Source organism: Oncorhynchus kisutch, linkage group LG1, assembly GCF_002021735.2.
Source record: "Oncorhynchus kisutch isolate 150728-3 linkage group LG1, Okis_V2, whole genome shotgun sequence".
NCBI lineage: Eukaryota > Metazoa > Chordata > Actinopteri > Salmoniformes > Salmonidae > Oncorhynchus > Oncorhynchus kisutch.
Genome location: NC_034174.2, coordinates 2,537,807 through 2,551,623, shown reverse-complemented (window position 1 = coordinate 2,551,623; position 13,817 = coordinate 2,537,807). Strand labels below are relative to the sequence as shown.

The 13,817-nt window shown below is 44.2% G+C and overlaps 1 protein-coding gene across 2 annotated transcripts in view; it reads right to left on the bottom strand.

Annotated features, from left to right (window-relative positions):
- Window positions 1-9,221: 9,221 nt before the first annotated feature.
- The window catches only part of LOC109880437 (extracellular matrix protein 2), a 31,125-nt gene continuing 26,529 nt past the window's right edge, over window positions 9,222-13,817 (bottom strand). For both annotated transcript variants that reach the window (XM_031834994.1, XM_031835372.1), the window contains exons 7-11: window positions 13,542-13,699; window positions 11,845-11,984; window positions 11,375-11,487; window positions 11,067-11,280; window positions 9,222-10,022 (exon numbers count right to left, since the gene is read on the bottom strand). In XM_031834994.1, the coding sequence (XP_031690854.1) occupies window positions 9,854-10,022; window positions 11,067-11,280; window positions 11,375-11,487; window positions 11,845-11,984; window positions 13,542-13,699 (794 nt within the window). In that variant the 3' untranslated portion in view covers window positions 9,222-9,853. The remainder of the gene's footprint in view (window positions 10,023-11,066; window positions 11,281-11,374; window positions 11,488-11,844; window positions 11,985-13,541; window positions 13,700-13,817) is intronic.

Here is a 13,817-nt window from a genome sequence, read left to right as displayed (position 1 = left end):
CGAAGGGCTATATAAATAAATTTGATTTGATTTGATTTGTTATTGACTGTATGTTTGTTTATTCCATGTGTAACTCTGTTGTTTTTGTCGCACTGCTTTACTTTATCTTGGGCAGGTCGCAGTTGTAAATGAGAACTTTTTCTCAACTGGCCTACCTGGTTAAATAAAGGTGGAAAAAAAATATATTTAAAAAATGGTTCCAGTTTGAAGCTTTTTCTTGAGTGAGCAGCTTGATGAAAGCAAGTCAATATTTAGGTCTCCCAGAAAATATACTGCTCTGTTTATATCAAATACATTATCAAGCATTTCACACATATTATCCAGATAATGACAGACAGAAAGCCAAAGGGTTTGTTTTATCCCACCCAGATCATAGGTAGGTTATACAGTCAGTTACTCCACTAAGACCTGCTGTCTCCCTTTATTAGAGAATAAATAATGACCAGTAAGTTAAATACAGTCAGTTACACCACTTTGACCTGCTGTCTCCTTACATTAGATAGTAAATAATGACCAGTAAGTTAACTACAGTCAGCAACTCCACTTTGACCTGCTGTCTCCTTACATTAGATAATAAATAATGACCAGTAGGTTAACTACAGTGAGATACTCCACTATATGACCTGCTGTCTCCTTACATTAGAGAATAAATAATGACCAGTAGGTTAACTACAGTCAGTTACTCCACTTTGACCTGCTGTCTCCCTACTCCCTAAATTAGAGAGGAAACAATGAGTCATTGTTATTTTGGCAGGGGATGTAGCAACCGCCAATAACACTAAGTCAGCAGAGAGAATGTAACATAGCGATAGCGTGATCCAAGAACACATTTTAAGCAGTATGTAGTTATGGAATAAATGTGAAAAGATACTATGATGTTAAATTACTAGATAATGTGTCTGAATGGAGGTCCTAAAAAAGGTCCTAAAAAAACATCTTCACAAGATACGGGAATGCCAATGGTGGAGGTGTTGCCTTTTATGCTCAGAGTCATTTTCCTATAAAGCTACGAGAGGACCTCCTGTTAAATGGCTGTTGAAGTAATAAAGTTACAGGTTCACCTGCCTCACCTAAAGCCCAGTATTCACTTACCTTTGATGATCTTCATCAGAATGCACTCCCAGGAATCGCAGTTCCACAATAAATGCGTGTTTTGTTCGATAATGTCCGTCATTTATGTCCATTTATGTACAATAGCTTCTTTTGTTAGGGCGTTTGGCAAACAAACCAAAATCGAGTTCAGGTCCAGTAGGACGGAAAGTTCAAAAAGTTATATTACAGGTCGAAGAAACATGTCAAAATAAGTATAGAATTCATTTTTAGGATGTTTTTATCATAAATGTTCAATAATGATCCAACCGGAGAATTCCATTGTCTGTAGAAAAGCAATGGAACGAGAGATACCTCTCATGTGAAACCGCGTGACTGAGAACGAGGCTGCAGGCAGACCCCTTAGTCAAACAGCTCCCATCCGGCCCCCCTTCACAGTAGAAGCCTGAAACAACATTCTAAAGACGGTTGACATCTAGTGGAAGCCTTAGGAAGTGCAAAATGACCCATATCCCACTGTGAATTTGATAGGGGCTGAGAACGACAAACCTCAGATTTCCCAAATCCTGTTTGGATTGGCAGGTTTTTGCCGGCCATATGAGTTCTGTTATAGTCACAGACCTCATTCAAACAGTTTTAGAAACTTTAGAATGTTTTCTATCCAATACTACTAATAATATGCATATATTAGCATCTGGGACTGAGTAGGAGGCAGTTCACTCTGGGCATGCTATTCATCCAAAAGTGAAAATGCTGCCCCCTATCCCAAATAATTAATGTATCTCTAAATTGGCCCCATGGCTTAGCTAGCTAATTAATGTGTCTCTAAAATGGCCCCATGGCTTAGCTAGCTAATTAATGTGTCTCTAAAATGGCCCCATGGCTTAGCTAGTTAATGTGTCTCTAAAATGCCCCCATGGCTTAGCTAGTTAATGTGTCTCTAAAATGGCCCCATGGTTGGCTAGTTAATGTGTCTATAAAATGGCCCCATAGCTAAGTAAGTTAATGTGTCTATAAAATGGCTCCATAGCTAAGCTACTTAATGTGTCTATAAAATGGCCCCATGGCTAAGCTAGTTAATGATTCTCTAAAATGGCCCCATAGCTCAGTTAGTTAATGATTCTCTAAAATGGCCCATAGCTCAGTTAGTTATTGATTCTCTAAAATGGCCCCATAGCTCAGCTAGTTAATGATTCTCTAAAATGGCCCCATAGCTCAGTTAGTTAATGATTCTCTAAAATGGCCCATAGCTCAGTTAGTTAATGATTCTCTAAAATGGCCCATTCCTCAGTTAATGCGTCTCTTATTTACACTCTTTAGCAGCAGCTGGGATTGCATTCTCACTTCCCAGTTTCACTTTGAGTTCTGTTTTAGGAATGAGTCATGGCCAAAATAACCATTGAATTACGTTGGAATTACCAGAAATCTCCCTACTCATACTCAACAAAAAGCACAGAATAGGTCTAAGTGCATGTTTCCTTCAGTGCTTAAAATGCTTGTGGCATCTGATATTTGCTTGCCACAGCACACTGCAGTCTGAAGGGTGAAACCCAGAGGGCCCAACTAGGTTAGGGTTTGGCTGAAACACCCAGCTATAATGGACAGGGGGTTTTATTCATGTTTCAGTGCATCATCTCTCTCATATTGAGTTGGTTTGTATTATTTTCCAACAGAAGATCAGTCTGTAGACTGAGATCTTGCGCTAACAATAATTTTCAGTTGATTTGTCTGCATTATTCAGATTCATTAGACTTTAGGGCCATATAAAACAGATTTGTTCTTAACTGACCTGCATCAAAATATGCATATTCACAACACAACCAGATGATTCGGTATCAAGCATAGAGCCTGCTTCACTCTTCTCTCACATTCTGCATGCTTAAATATTGAAAGGATTCAAATCTTTCAAGAATCAATACTACCATATTTACTATATTGAAACATTCTACATTCTCTTCTATGACCATGATGTCAATTAGTAAATGAGTTCCATTCAGTATAAACAGGATATACCCTTATTATGTCCAATTAGCTTAGCACAAGAAACAGACAGTTTAGAGTAATTTCCATGGACACCAATAAACAGTGTATGTCTTCCAGACCTGGGATCAAATACTATTTGAAATAGCTTAATGATAGCTTAATGAAACCAAACCAATAAAATAGTCCCAAAACTGTAAACCCAGCCCATTTGGCACCCCAGGCAGGATGAAGAAAATACTCAAATTACTTGAAAGATTTCAAATAGTATTTGAACCCAGGTATGGTGTTCTCATTGAAATTAGGGGAAAATATGACTCGGCAGCTTACGGTAAAGTGAATTTTCATACGTACTTACTGCATCATCAGAACAGAAGTCATGTGACAGGAAGAGACGTGATCAGTGGTTCATGGCTGATTGCTGGTCACTTTATACAATGCCACTGTCGCTTTATACAATGGCACTCTAAATAATGGCACATAATAATGTTTACATGTCTTACATTACTCATATCACATGTACACTACCGTTCAAACGTTTGGGGTCACTTAGAAATGTCCTTGTTTTTGAAAGAAAAGCTCATTTTTTTGTCCATTAAAATAACATCAACTTGATCAGAAATACAATGTAGGCATTATTAATGTTGTAGATGACTATTGTAGCAGGAAACGGCAGATTTTTTTATGGAATATCTACATAGGCCCATTATCAGCAACCATCACTCCTGTGTTCCAATGGCACGTTGTGTTAGCTAATCCAAGTTTATCATTTTAAAAAGGCTAATTGATCATTATAAAACCCTTTTGCAATTATGTTAGCACAGCTGAAAACTGTTGTACTGATTAAAGAAGCAATAAAACTGGCCTTCTTTAGACTAGTTGAGTATCTGGAGCATCAGCATTTGTGGGCTCGATTACAGGCTCAAAATGGCAACAAACAAAGAACTTTCTTCTGAAACTAGTCAGTCTATTCTTGATCTGAGAAAGGAAGGCTATTCCATGCAAGAAATTGCCAAGAAACTGAAGATCTCGCACAACGCTGTGTACTACTCCTTTCACAGAACTGCGCAAACTGGCCCTAACCAGAATAGAAAGAGGAGTACTTGTGCCCTGGTGCACAACTGAGCAAGAGGACAAGTACATCAGAGTGTCTAGAAACAGATGCCTCATTTGGCAGCTTATGAAATAGTACCCACAAAACACCAGTCTCAACATCAACAGTGAAGAGGCGACTCCTGGATGCTGGCCTTCTAGGCAGAGTTCCTCTGTCCAGTGTCTCTGTTCTTTTGCCCACCTTAATATTTTATTTTTATTGGCCAGTCTGAGATATGGCTTTTTCTTTCAAATCTAATTAATTATTCTGTTAGATGTTTAAAGTATCACTTTATTTTGTCAAAATAGGCATTTCGGTGTCAAGTGTTTATCAAAATCTGAATTTGTTCGGTTCTCTGCTGGTGACACTGTCTGTGATCTATTTAGAATTCAAGGAACACTTAACCAGCATGGCTACCACAGCATTTTGCAGCGATACGCCATCCCATCTGGTTTGAGCTTAGTGGGACTATAAATTGTTTTTCAACAGGACAATGACCCAACACACCTCTAGACTGTGTAAGGGCTATTTGACCAATAAGGAGAATGATGGAGTGCTGCATTAGATGACCTGGCCTCAACAATCTCCCAACCACAACCAAATTGAGATGGTTTGGGATGAGTTGGACCACAGAGTGAATTAAAAGCAGCCAACAACTGCTCAGCATACAGTGGGGCAAAAAAGTATTTAGTCCACCATAATTTGCAAATAAATTCCAAAAAAATCCTACAATGTGATTTTCTGGATTTTGTTTTCTCATTTTTTCTGTCATAGTTGAAGTGTACCTATGATGAAAATTACAGGCCTCTCTCATCTTTTTAAGTGGGAGAACTTGCACAATTGGTGGCTGACTAAATACTTTTTTGCCCCACTGTATGTGGGAACTCTATCAAGACTGTTGGAAAAGCATTCCTCATGAAGAATGCAAAGAATGTGCTAAGTAGTGGCTACTTTGAAGACTAAAATATATTTTCATTTGTTTAACACTGTTTTGGTTACCGTGTGTTATTTCATAGTGTTGATGTCTTCACTATTATTCTACAATGTAGAAAATAGTAAAAATAAAGAAGAACCCTAGAATGGGTAGGTGTGTCCAAACTTTTGACTGGTATAGTATATATACACAAACGTATGTGGACAGCCCTTCTAATTAGTGGATTTGGCTTTCTCAGCCATACCCGTTGCTGAAAGGTGCATCAAATCGAGCACAGCAATGCAGTCCCCATAGAAAAACATTGGCAGTAGAATAGCTGAAGAGCTCAGTGACTTCCAACAAGGCCCTGCAACAGCCGCCGTGGTCAACTAAGTCAAATCAAATCAAACTTTATTTGTTACATGGGCCGAATACAACAGGTTTACCTTGAAACAAATACAACAGGTGTAGACCTTACCTTGAAATGGTTACTGACAAGCCCTTATTAACCAACAATGCAGTTCAAGACGATTGAAAAAAATATTTACCAATTAAACTAATCAAAAAAATTACAAAAACACAATAAAATAACAATAATGAGGCTATATACAGGGGGTACCGGTACCGAGTCAATGTGCGGGAGTACAGGTTAGTCGAGTAGGTGGGGATAAAGTGACTATGCACAGATAATAAACAGCGAGTAGCAGCAGTGTAAAAACAAATAAGGGGGTGTCAATGTAAACAGTCCAGGTGGTCATTTGGTTAATTGTTCAGCAGTCTTAAGGCTTGGGGGTAGAAGCTGTTAAGGAGCCTTTTGGTCCTAGACTTGGCGCTCCGGTAGATTTGGCATGGGTCTCGATGCTCTCGATGGTGCAGCTGTAGAACCGTTTGAGGATCTGGAGACCCATGCCAAATCTACCGGAGCGCCAAGTCTAGAACCAAAAGGCTCCTCAACAGCTTCTACCCCCAAAGCCATAAGACTGCTGAACAATTAATCAAATGGCCACCGGACTATTTACATTGACCCCCCCTCCCCCGCCCTTTTGTACACTGCTGCTACTCACTGTTGTTACCTGTGCATAGTCACTTCACCCCCACCTACATGTACAAATTACCTCAACTAACCTGTACCCCCGCACACTGACTGGGTACCGGTGCCCCCTGTATAGAGCCTCCACACTGACTGGGTACCGGTGCCCCCTATATAGAGCCTCCACACTGACTGGGTACCGGTGCCCCCTGTATAGAGCCTCCACACTGACTGGGTACCGGTGCCCCCTGTATAGAGCCTCCACACTGACTGTGTACCGGTGCCCCCTATATAGAGCCTTCACACTGACTGGGTACCGGTGCCCTCTGTATAGAGCCTCCACACTGACTGGGTACCGGTGCCCCCTATATAGAGCCTCCACACTGACTGGGTACCGGTGCCCCCTGTATAGAGCCTCCACACTGACTGGGTACCGGTTCCCACTATATAGAGCCTCCACACTGACTGGGTACCGGTGCCCCCTGTATATAGCCTCCACACTTACTGGGTACCGGTGCCCCCTGTATAGAGCCTCCACACTGACTGGGTACCGGTGCCCCCTGTATAGAGCCTCCACACTGACTGGGTACCGGTGCCCCCTGTATAGAGCCTCCACACTGACTGGGTACCGGTGCCCCCTGTATAGAGCCTCCACACTGACTGTGTACCGGTGCCCCCTGTATAGAGCCTCCACACTGACTGGGTACCGGTGCCCCCTGTATAGAGCCTCCACACTGACTGGGTACCGGTGCCCCCTGTATAGAGCCTCCACACTGACTGGGTACCGGTGCCCCCTGTATAGAGCCTCCACACTGACTGGGTACCGGTGCCCCCTGTATAGAGCCTCCACACTGACTGGGTACCGGTGCCCCCTGTATATAGCCTCCACACTGACTGGGTACCGGTGCCCCCTGTATATAGCCTCCACACTGACTGGGTACCGGTGCCCCCTGTATAGAGCCTCCACACTGACTGGGTACCGGTGCCCCCTGTATAGAGCCTCCACACTGACTGGGTACCGGTGCCCCCTGTATATAGCCTCCACACTGACTGGGTACCGGTGCCCCCTGTATAGAGCCTCCACACTGACTGGGTACCGGTGCCCCCTGTATAGAGCCTCCACACTGACTGGGTACCGGTGCCCCCTGTATAGAGCCTCCACACTGACTGGGTACCGGTGCCCCCTGTATAGAGCCTCCACACTGACTGGGTACCGGTGCCCCCTGTATAGAGCCTCCACACTGACTGGGTACCGGTGCCCCCTGTATAGATCCTCCACACTGACTGGGTACCGGTGCCCCCTGTATAGAGCCTCCACACTGACTGGGTACCGGTGCCCCCTGTATAGAGCCTCCACACTGACTGGGTACCGGTGCCCCCTGTATAGAGCCTCCACACTGACTGGGTACCGGTGCCCCCTGTATAGAGCCTCCACACTGACTGGGTACCGGTGCCCCCTGTATAGAGCTTCCACACTGACTGGGTACCGATGCCCCCTGTATAGAGCCTCCACACTGACTGGGTACCGGTGCCCCCTGTATAGAGCCTCCACACTGACTGGGTACCGATGCCCCCTGTATAGAGCCTCCACACTGACTGGGTACCGGTGCCCCCTGTATAGAGCCTCCACACTGACTGGGTACCGGTGCCCCCTGTATAGAGCCTCCACACTGACTGGGTACCGGTGCCCCCTGTATAGAGCCTCCACACTGACTGGGTACCGGTGCCCCCTGTATAGAGCCTCCACACTGACTGGGTACCGGTGCCCCCTGTATAGAGCCTCCACACTGACTGGGTACCGGTGCCCCCTGTATAGAGCCTCCACACTGACTGGGTACCGGTGCCCCCTGTATAGAGCCTCCACACTGACTGGGTACCGGTGCCCCCTGTATAGAGCCTCCACACTGACTGGGTACCGGTGCCCCCTGTATAGAGCCTCCACACTGACTGGGTACCGGTGCCCTCTGTATATAGCCTCCACACTGACTGTGTACCGATGCCCCCTGTATAGAGCCTCCACACTGACTGGGTACCGGTGCCCCCTGTATAGAGCCTCCACACTGACTGGGTACCGGTGCCCCCTGTATAGAGCCTCCACACTGACTGGGTACCGGTGCCCCCTGTATAGAGCCTCGTTATTGTTATTTTGTTTATTATTATCTTTTATTTTAGTCTATTTTTTAAATATAACTCTTTCTTGAACTGCACTGTTGGTTAAGGGCTTGTAAGTCAGCATTTCACTGTAAGTTCTACACTGTTGGTTAAGGGCTTGTTAGTCAGCATTTCACAGTAAAGTCTACACTTTTTGTATTCGGCGCATGTGACTAATAAAGTTTGATTTGATCTCTGTTACGTCCTTATTGTAACCCTCCGTCACCAGGACCTCGTTTCACCCTATCCCGTATGGGCCCTGGTCTAAAGTAGTGCACTGTATAGGGTGCCATTTCAAAAGCAGCCCAGTGTCACGAATACCACTGAAGGTGGCTCCCCTTCCTGCTCGGGTGGCGCTCGGCGGTCGTCTCCGGTCTACTAGCTGCCACTGAAGGTGGCTCCCCTTCCTGCTCGGGTGGCGCTCGGCGGTCGTCGCCGGTCTACTAGCTGCCACTGAAGGTGGCTCCCCTTCCTGCTCGGGTGGCGCTCGGCGGTCGTCGCCGGTCTACTAGCTGCCACTGAAGGTGACTCCTCTTCCTGTTCGGGTGGCGCTCGGCGGTCGTCGTCACCGGTCTACTAGCTGCCACCGATCCCTTTTTCCTTTTCGTTTGTTTCTGTCTTATTGTTCTCACCTGTTCCTTGTTGGGGTTGTAACTAGGTTTTGGGGGTTTCGCTGTCCAGTGTTTGTAACTAGGTTTTGGGGGTTTCGCTGTCCAGTGTTTGTAACTAGGTTTGGGGTTTGTTTAGCTCCAATGTTTCAGGGCATTCACCCATGTTTGGACCTGTTACGTTTTGAAGGACATTAAAGCGTTTTTCCCGTTCACTTCGCTCTCTGCATTTGACTCCTCACTCATCACTCACCCGACGTTACACCCAGATCCAGCCTCAGTGCCTTTGATTGACTGAGGTTTCTCTACAATGGATGAAACTCTTCAATCTTTAAATGTAAGGTTTCAGGAAAAAACCCAAGAAGTTGTGTCTCAATCCCCAAGACATTTTCCTTCCATGGTAAAAAAAAAAAACAGTTTAATAAAGATGAATAAAACACTGAGAAATGGAAGATACATACAGTCTGTTTACATTTTCATAGCAGAATGTTTCCCACAGACCTTAAACTTTACAATACATTAACATGCGTAGCAGGTTGTACGCATCACTCAGTAATATTGAGACACAGTCGGAGGCTGGTGATTTAGTGACATTTTCTTGATATACTGTAACAATCCGTACTTGACAGATTTCCGGACACGGCCAGTGACAGTTTCTTTGGTTTTTACTAGAATAACAGACAGAATACACAGGCTGAATTCCACGTGGACTTCCAGGCATTTCCTCTCGATCTGAGAGGATCATCGTAATTTATTCTTCTTATTCCTTTGCGATTGGCTGAACCAATATGGTAATTACGTGATCTTGCCTTCTGATTGGCTGTGTGGAAATGTAGCCATATTGTTTACACCTTTCAGATCTACAGGAGTACCTAAAGAGAAGGTGCTAAGGGGTATGTTTGTTATGTTATGTTGTTGTTAATGTTAGAAGCATGTGACTTTATCCACTGAGGTTTCAACACAGCTGGTGATTTAGTTACATTTTCCTGGACTTTTAGTCAAAAATAACAGCGTTAAAAAGAAGCATGTTACTTGGTCCACTGAGGTTTCAAGACGATGCTGGAGTAGGAGCGTACGCAGGAGAAGGCGGAGGAAGAGATCTTCCTGGGGTCGATGTAGTTGTTCTCCAGACGCAGCGTCAATATGTTAGCGTCCTCGTCGTTCTCGGGGTCACAGAAAGCGTCCTCTGCAAACGTCCTGTAAGATGTTGAAAAGGTGAATTGGTTGTACAGCATGAAGTGATTACCTATGCTCTGTATTGGACGTCGAGAAGAAAGTCAATACTCTTGAATTGATAAATCTTCTGTGAAGGCATATTCAAATCATGTTCCTCTCCCAAAACTACAAACTGATCAGAAAGGGTTAGCACGCAAGGTTCAGATCTGCACATATGGTTATACTATTCGGTTATTAGAGCCCTGCCACTAGGTTATTACAGCCCTGTCACTAGGTTATTACAGCCCTGCCACTTGGTTATTATAGCCCTGCCACTAGGTTATTATAGCCCTGCCACTAGGTTATTACAGCCCTGCCACTAGGTTATTATAGCCCTGCCACTAGGTTATTATAGCCCTGTCACTAGGTTATTATAGCCCTGCCACTAGGTTATTACAGCCCTGCCACTAGGTTATTACAGCCCTGCCACTAGGTTATTACAGCCCTGCCACTCGGTTATTATAGCCCTGCCACTAGGTTATTATAGCCCTGCCACTAGGTTATTACAGCCCTGCCACTAGGTTATTATAGCCCTGTCACTAGGTTATTATAGCCCTGCCACTAGGTCATTATAGCCCTGCCACTAGGTTATTATAGCACTGTCACTTGGTTATTACAGCCCTGCCACTCGGTTATTACAGCCCTGCCACTTGGTTATTACAGCCCTGCCACTCGGTTATTACAGCCCTGCCACTAGGTTATTACAGCCCTGCCACTAGGTTATTACAGCCCTGCCACTAGGTTATTACAGCCCTGCCACTCAGTTATTATAGCCCTGACACTCAGTTATTATAGCCCTGCCACTTGGTTATAATAGCCCTGCAACCTTCCGGTTACTAGTCCAACGCTCTAACCACTAGGCCACCCTGCCGCCCCAATGATCCATCACTTGAATATCGTTACTTCATAATCTTGGGATAAATAACCAATTGTTTTTTACTGCAGTCAGTGTAGCTATTGAAATAGCACATGGTGCAACGGTGCATCTATAAACATTTACGTCAATGTACAGTAACAATCCAATACCTAATGTTGTTGTTATTGAGGCGCAGGAAGTGCAGAGTGCTCATCTGGTTGATACCAGGGGGAACCGTTATCAGCTGGTTGTGGTCTAAACACAGCTCTGTCATGGAGGTATAGGTGCCCAAGAAGGACTGTGGCTCCACTCCCTCCCCATCCAGCTTGTTGTGGGACAGGTACAGGTACTCTATGCCCGGCACCATGTGGGCGAACACAAACCCTGTATTAAGACATACAGCAAGATGAACATAGTATTCCCAAAGGATATTACTTAAGAAGTATTCATTAAAACACTTGTCCTCGATGGTAAATACCTGGGATCCTCTCAATCTGGTTCCCTACCAAGACCAGGTGGACCAGAGCTTTGGGCAGGTAGGATGGGACCAGGTACAGACGGTTGTAGGACAGGTCAATGGACTCCAGGTTCCTGATGGATGGAAGGGGTGTGTGTGTGTGTGTGTGTGTGTGTGTGTGTGTGTGTGTGTGTGTGTGTGTGTGTGTGTGTGTGTGTGTGTGTGTGTGTGTGTGTGTGTGTGTGTGTGTGTGTGTGTGTGTGTGTGTGTGTGTGCGTGTGCGTGTGTGTGTGTGCGTGTGTGTGTGTGGATAGAGAGAGAGAGAGAGAGAGAGAGAGAGAGAGAGAGAGCGAGAGAGAGAGAGAGAGAGAGAGAGAGAGAGAGAGAGCGCCAACACATGAAAGAGAAAGAGAAAGGAAAGGAATGTTATTCCCTGTAAGATTTATTGATGAGAAAAAAAGAAGACTTGTGAGATCTTACTGTTTTCTTACTTGTGGTTGATCCATGCTAGAGGTGCAATCCTGGACTCCTCCAGTCTGTTGTGTCTCAGTGAGATCCCGTTCAGGTTAGTGGTTTGGTTGAAGACAGAGTCAGATATCTCTTCTATCAGGTTGTTCTCAAGATAAACCTCCTGCAAAGAAACAGAATGATACAATGAAGAATGGAGATGCTCTGATGAGACCCTTCGTTCCTCTGGGAGAGATGCTCTGATGAGACCCTTCGTTCCTCTCGTGTATACTCAGCATACATAGCTGTTGTTATTGAACATGTTATACTGGGTGTTAATTGAAGCAGGCCTCCATGTCTGTGGTCAGCCCTGACTGTTTGCCATCGTTGGTATGTTTGTTCAGATTGTTTCCCCACAGACCTCAGTGGTGGTTTTAAGGAGAAAATGTCTGACAGAGCCACTCTTTCCTGGCCTGCATGGCGCCTTGCCTTTAACCAGAGCATGAGAGTGAGTTGTGGAAAATGCTTTTTCAAACTTCTTGACGCACCCATCCCGTTAGCGGGAATATTTTCATCATCATCCGCTCAATTGCAGAGCGCCAAATTCAAATTACTAAAAATATTGAATTTTCATGAAATCACAAGTGCAATATAGCAAAACACAGCTTAGCTTGTTGTTAATCCACCTGGCATGTCAGATTTCAATAAAGTATTTCGGTGAAAGCATACCAAGTGTTTATGTAAGGACATCTCTCACAGCAGACAAAATATTACAAACAGCTAGCAGCCAAGTAGATTGGTCACGAAAGTCAGAAAAGCAATAAATTAAATTGCTTACCTTTGATGATCTTCGGATGTTTGCACTCACGAGACTCCCAGTTACACAATAAATGTTCCTTTTGTTCCATAAAGATTATTTTTATATCCAAAATACCCCCATTTGTTTGGCGCGTTATGTTCAGAAATCCACAGGCACGAGCAGTCACGATATCGCAGACGAAAATTCCAAATAGTATCCGTAAAAAGATGTCAAATGTTTTTTATAATCAATCCCCAGGTTGTTTTTACAATATATAATCGATAATATGTCAACCGGAATGTAGCTTCTTCCATAGGAGAGAGAGAGAAAATGGCTGTTGCGCATGAAAAACTCTGCTGGCACCCAGCCATCCACTGACGCGGTGGGATCTTTCTCGCTCATTTTTCAAAATAAAAGCCTGAAACTATGTCTAAAGAGTGTTCACACCTTGAGGAAGCCATAGGAAAATGAATCTGGTTGATATCCCTTTGAATGGAGGCGAGGCATCCAATGGAACAGAGAGCTTTCAGGAAAAACAGCGCTTCCTTGTTGGATTTTCCTCAGGTTTTTGCCTGCAATATCAGTTCTGTTATACTCACAGACAATATTTTGACAGTTTTGGAAACGTTATAGTGTTGTCTATCCTAATCTGACCATTATATGCATATTCTAGTTTCTGGGCCTGAGAAATAGGCAGTTTCAAATGGGTACGTTTTTTTTTGTGCCAAATACGAAAATACCCCTTACACTCAAGAAGTAAGAAAAAGGTTGCAGTTGCATCACCGTTTCATCGAAATGCGTCCCAGTGAAAATGTACACTGCGTCTATGACTAAAATTGCAGAGAGGTAGCAAAAGAAACATAGTGGTCGAAAACATTGAGGAACTACAAAATGAACCTTAGATTTATCCAAGGTTTTTCTATAAAATGTATACAAGCTCACCAGTAGAGATGGGGGCAAGCCCTGGGGGACTGTCCTGAAGTGGTTTCTGCCCAGACGGAGGTAGGAGAGCTGGGAGAGGGGTCTGAAAGCTAAAGGATCCACGTTGCCTTCACTCAGGAGATTCCCCTCCAACTCCAAGGTCAACAGGTCGCTCAGACCTTCGAGAAATTACACAGAAATGTACAAATTTTCCAATAAAAACGTCTCCCTGAGTTTGTTTATATTTTCAGACTCTTCCAATAACAATTATGTTATTTATTTATAATTATGTTTCTG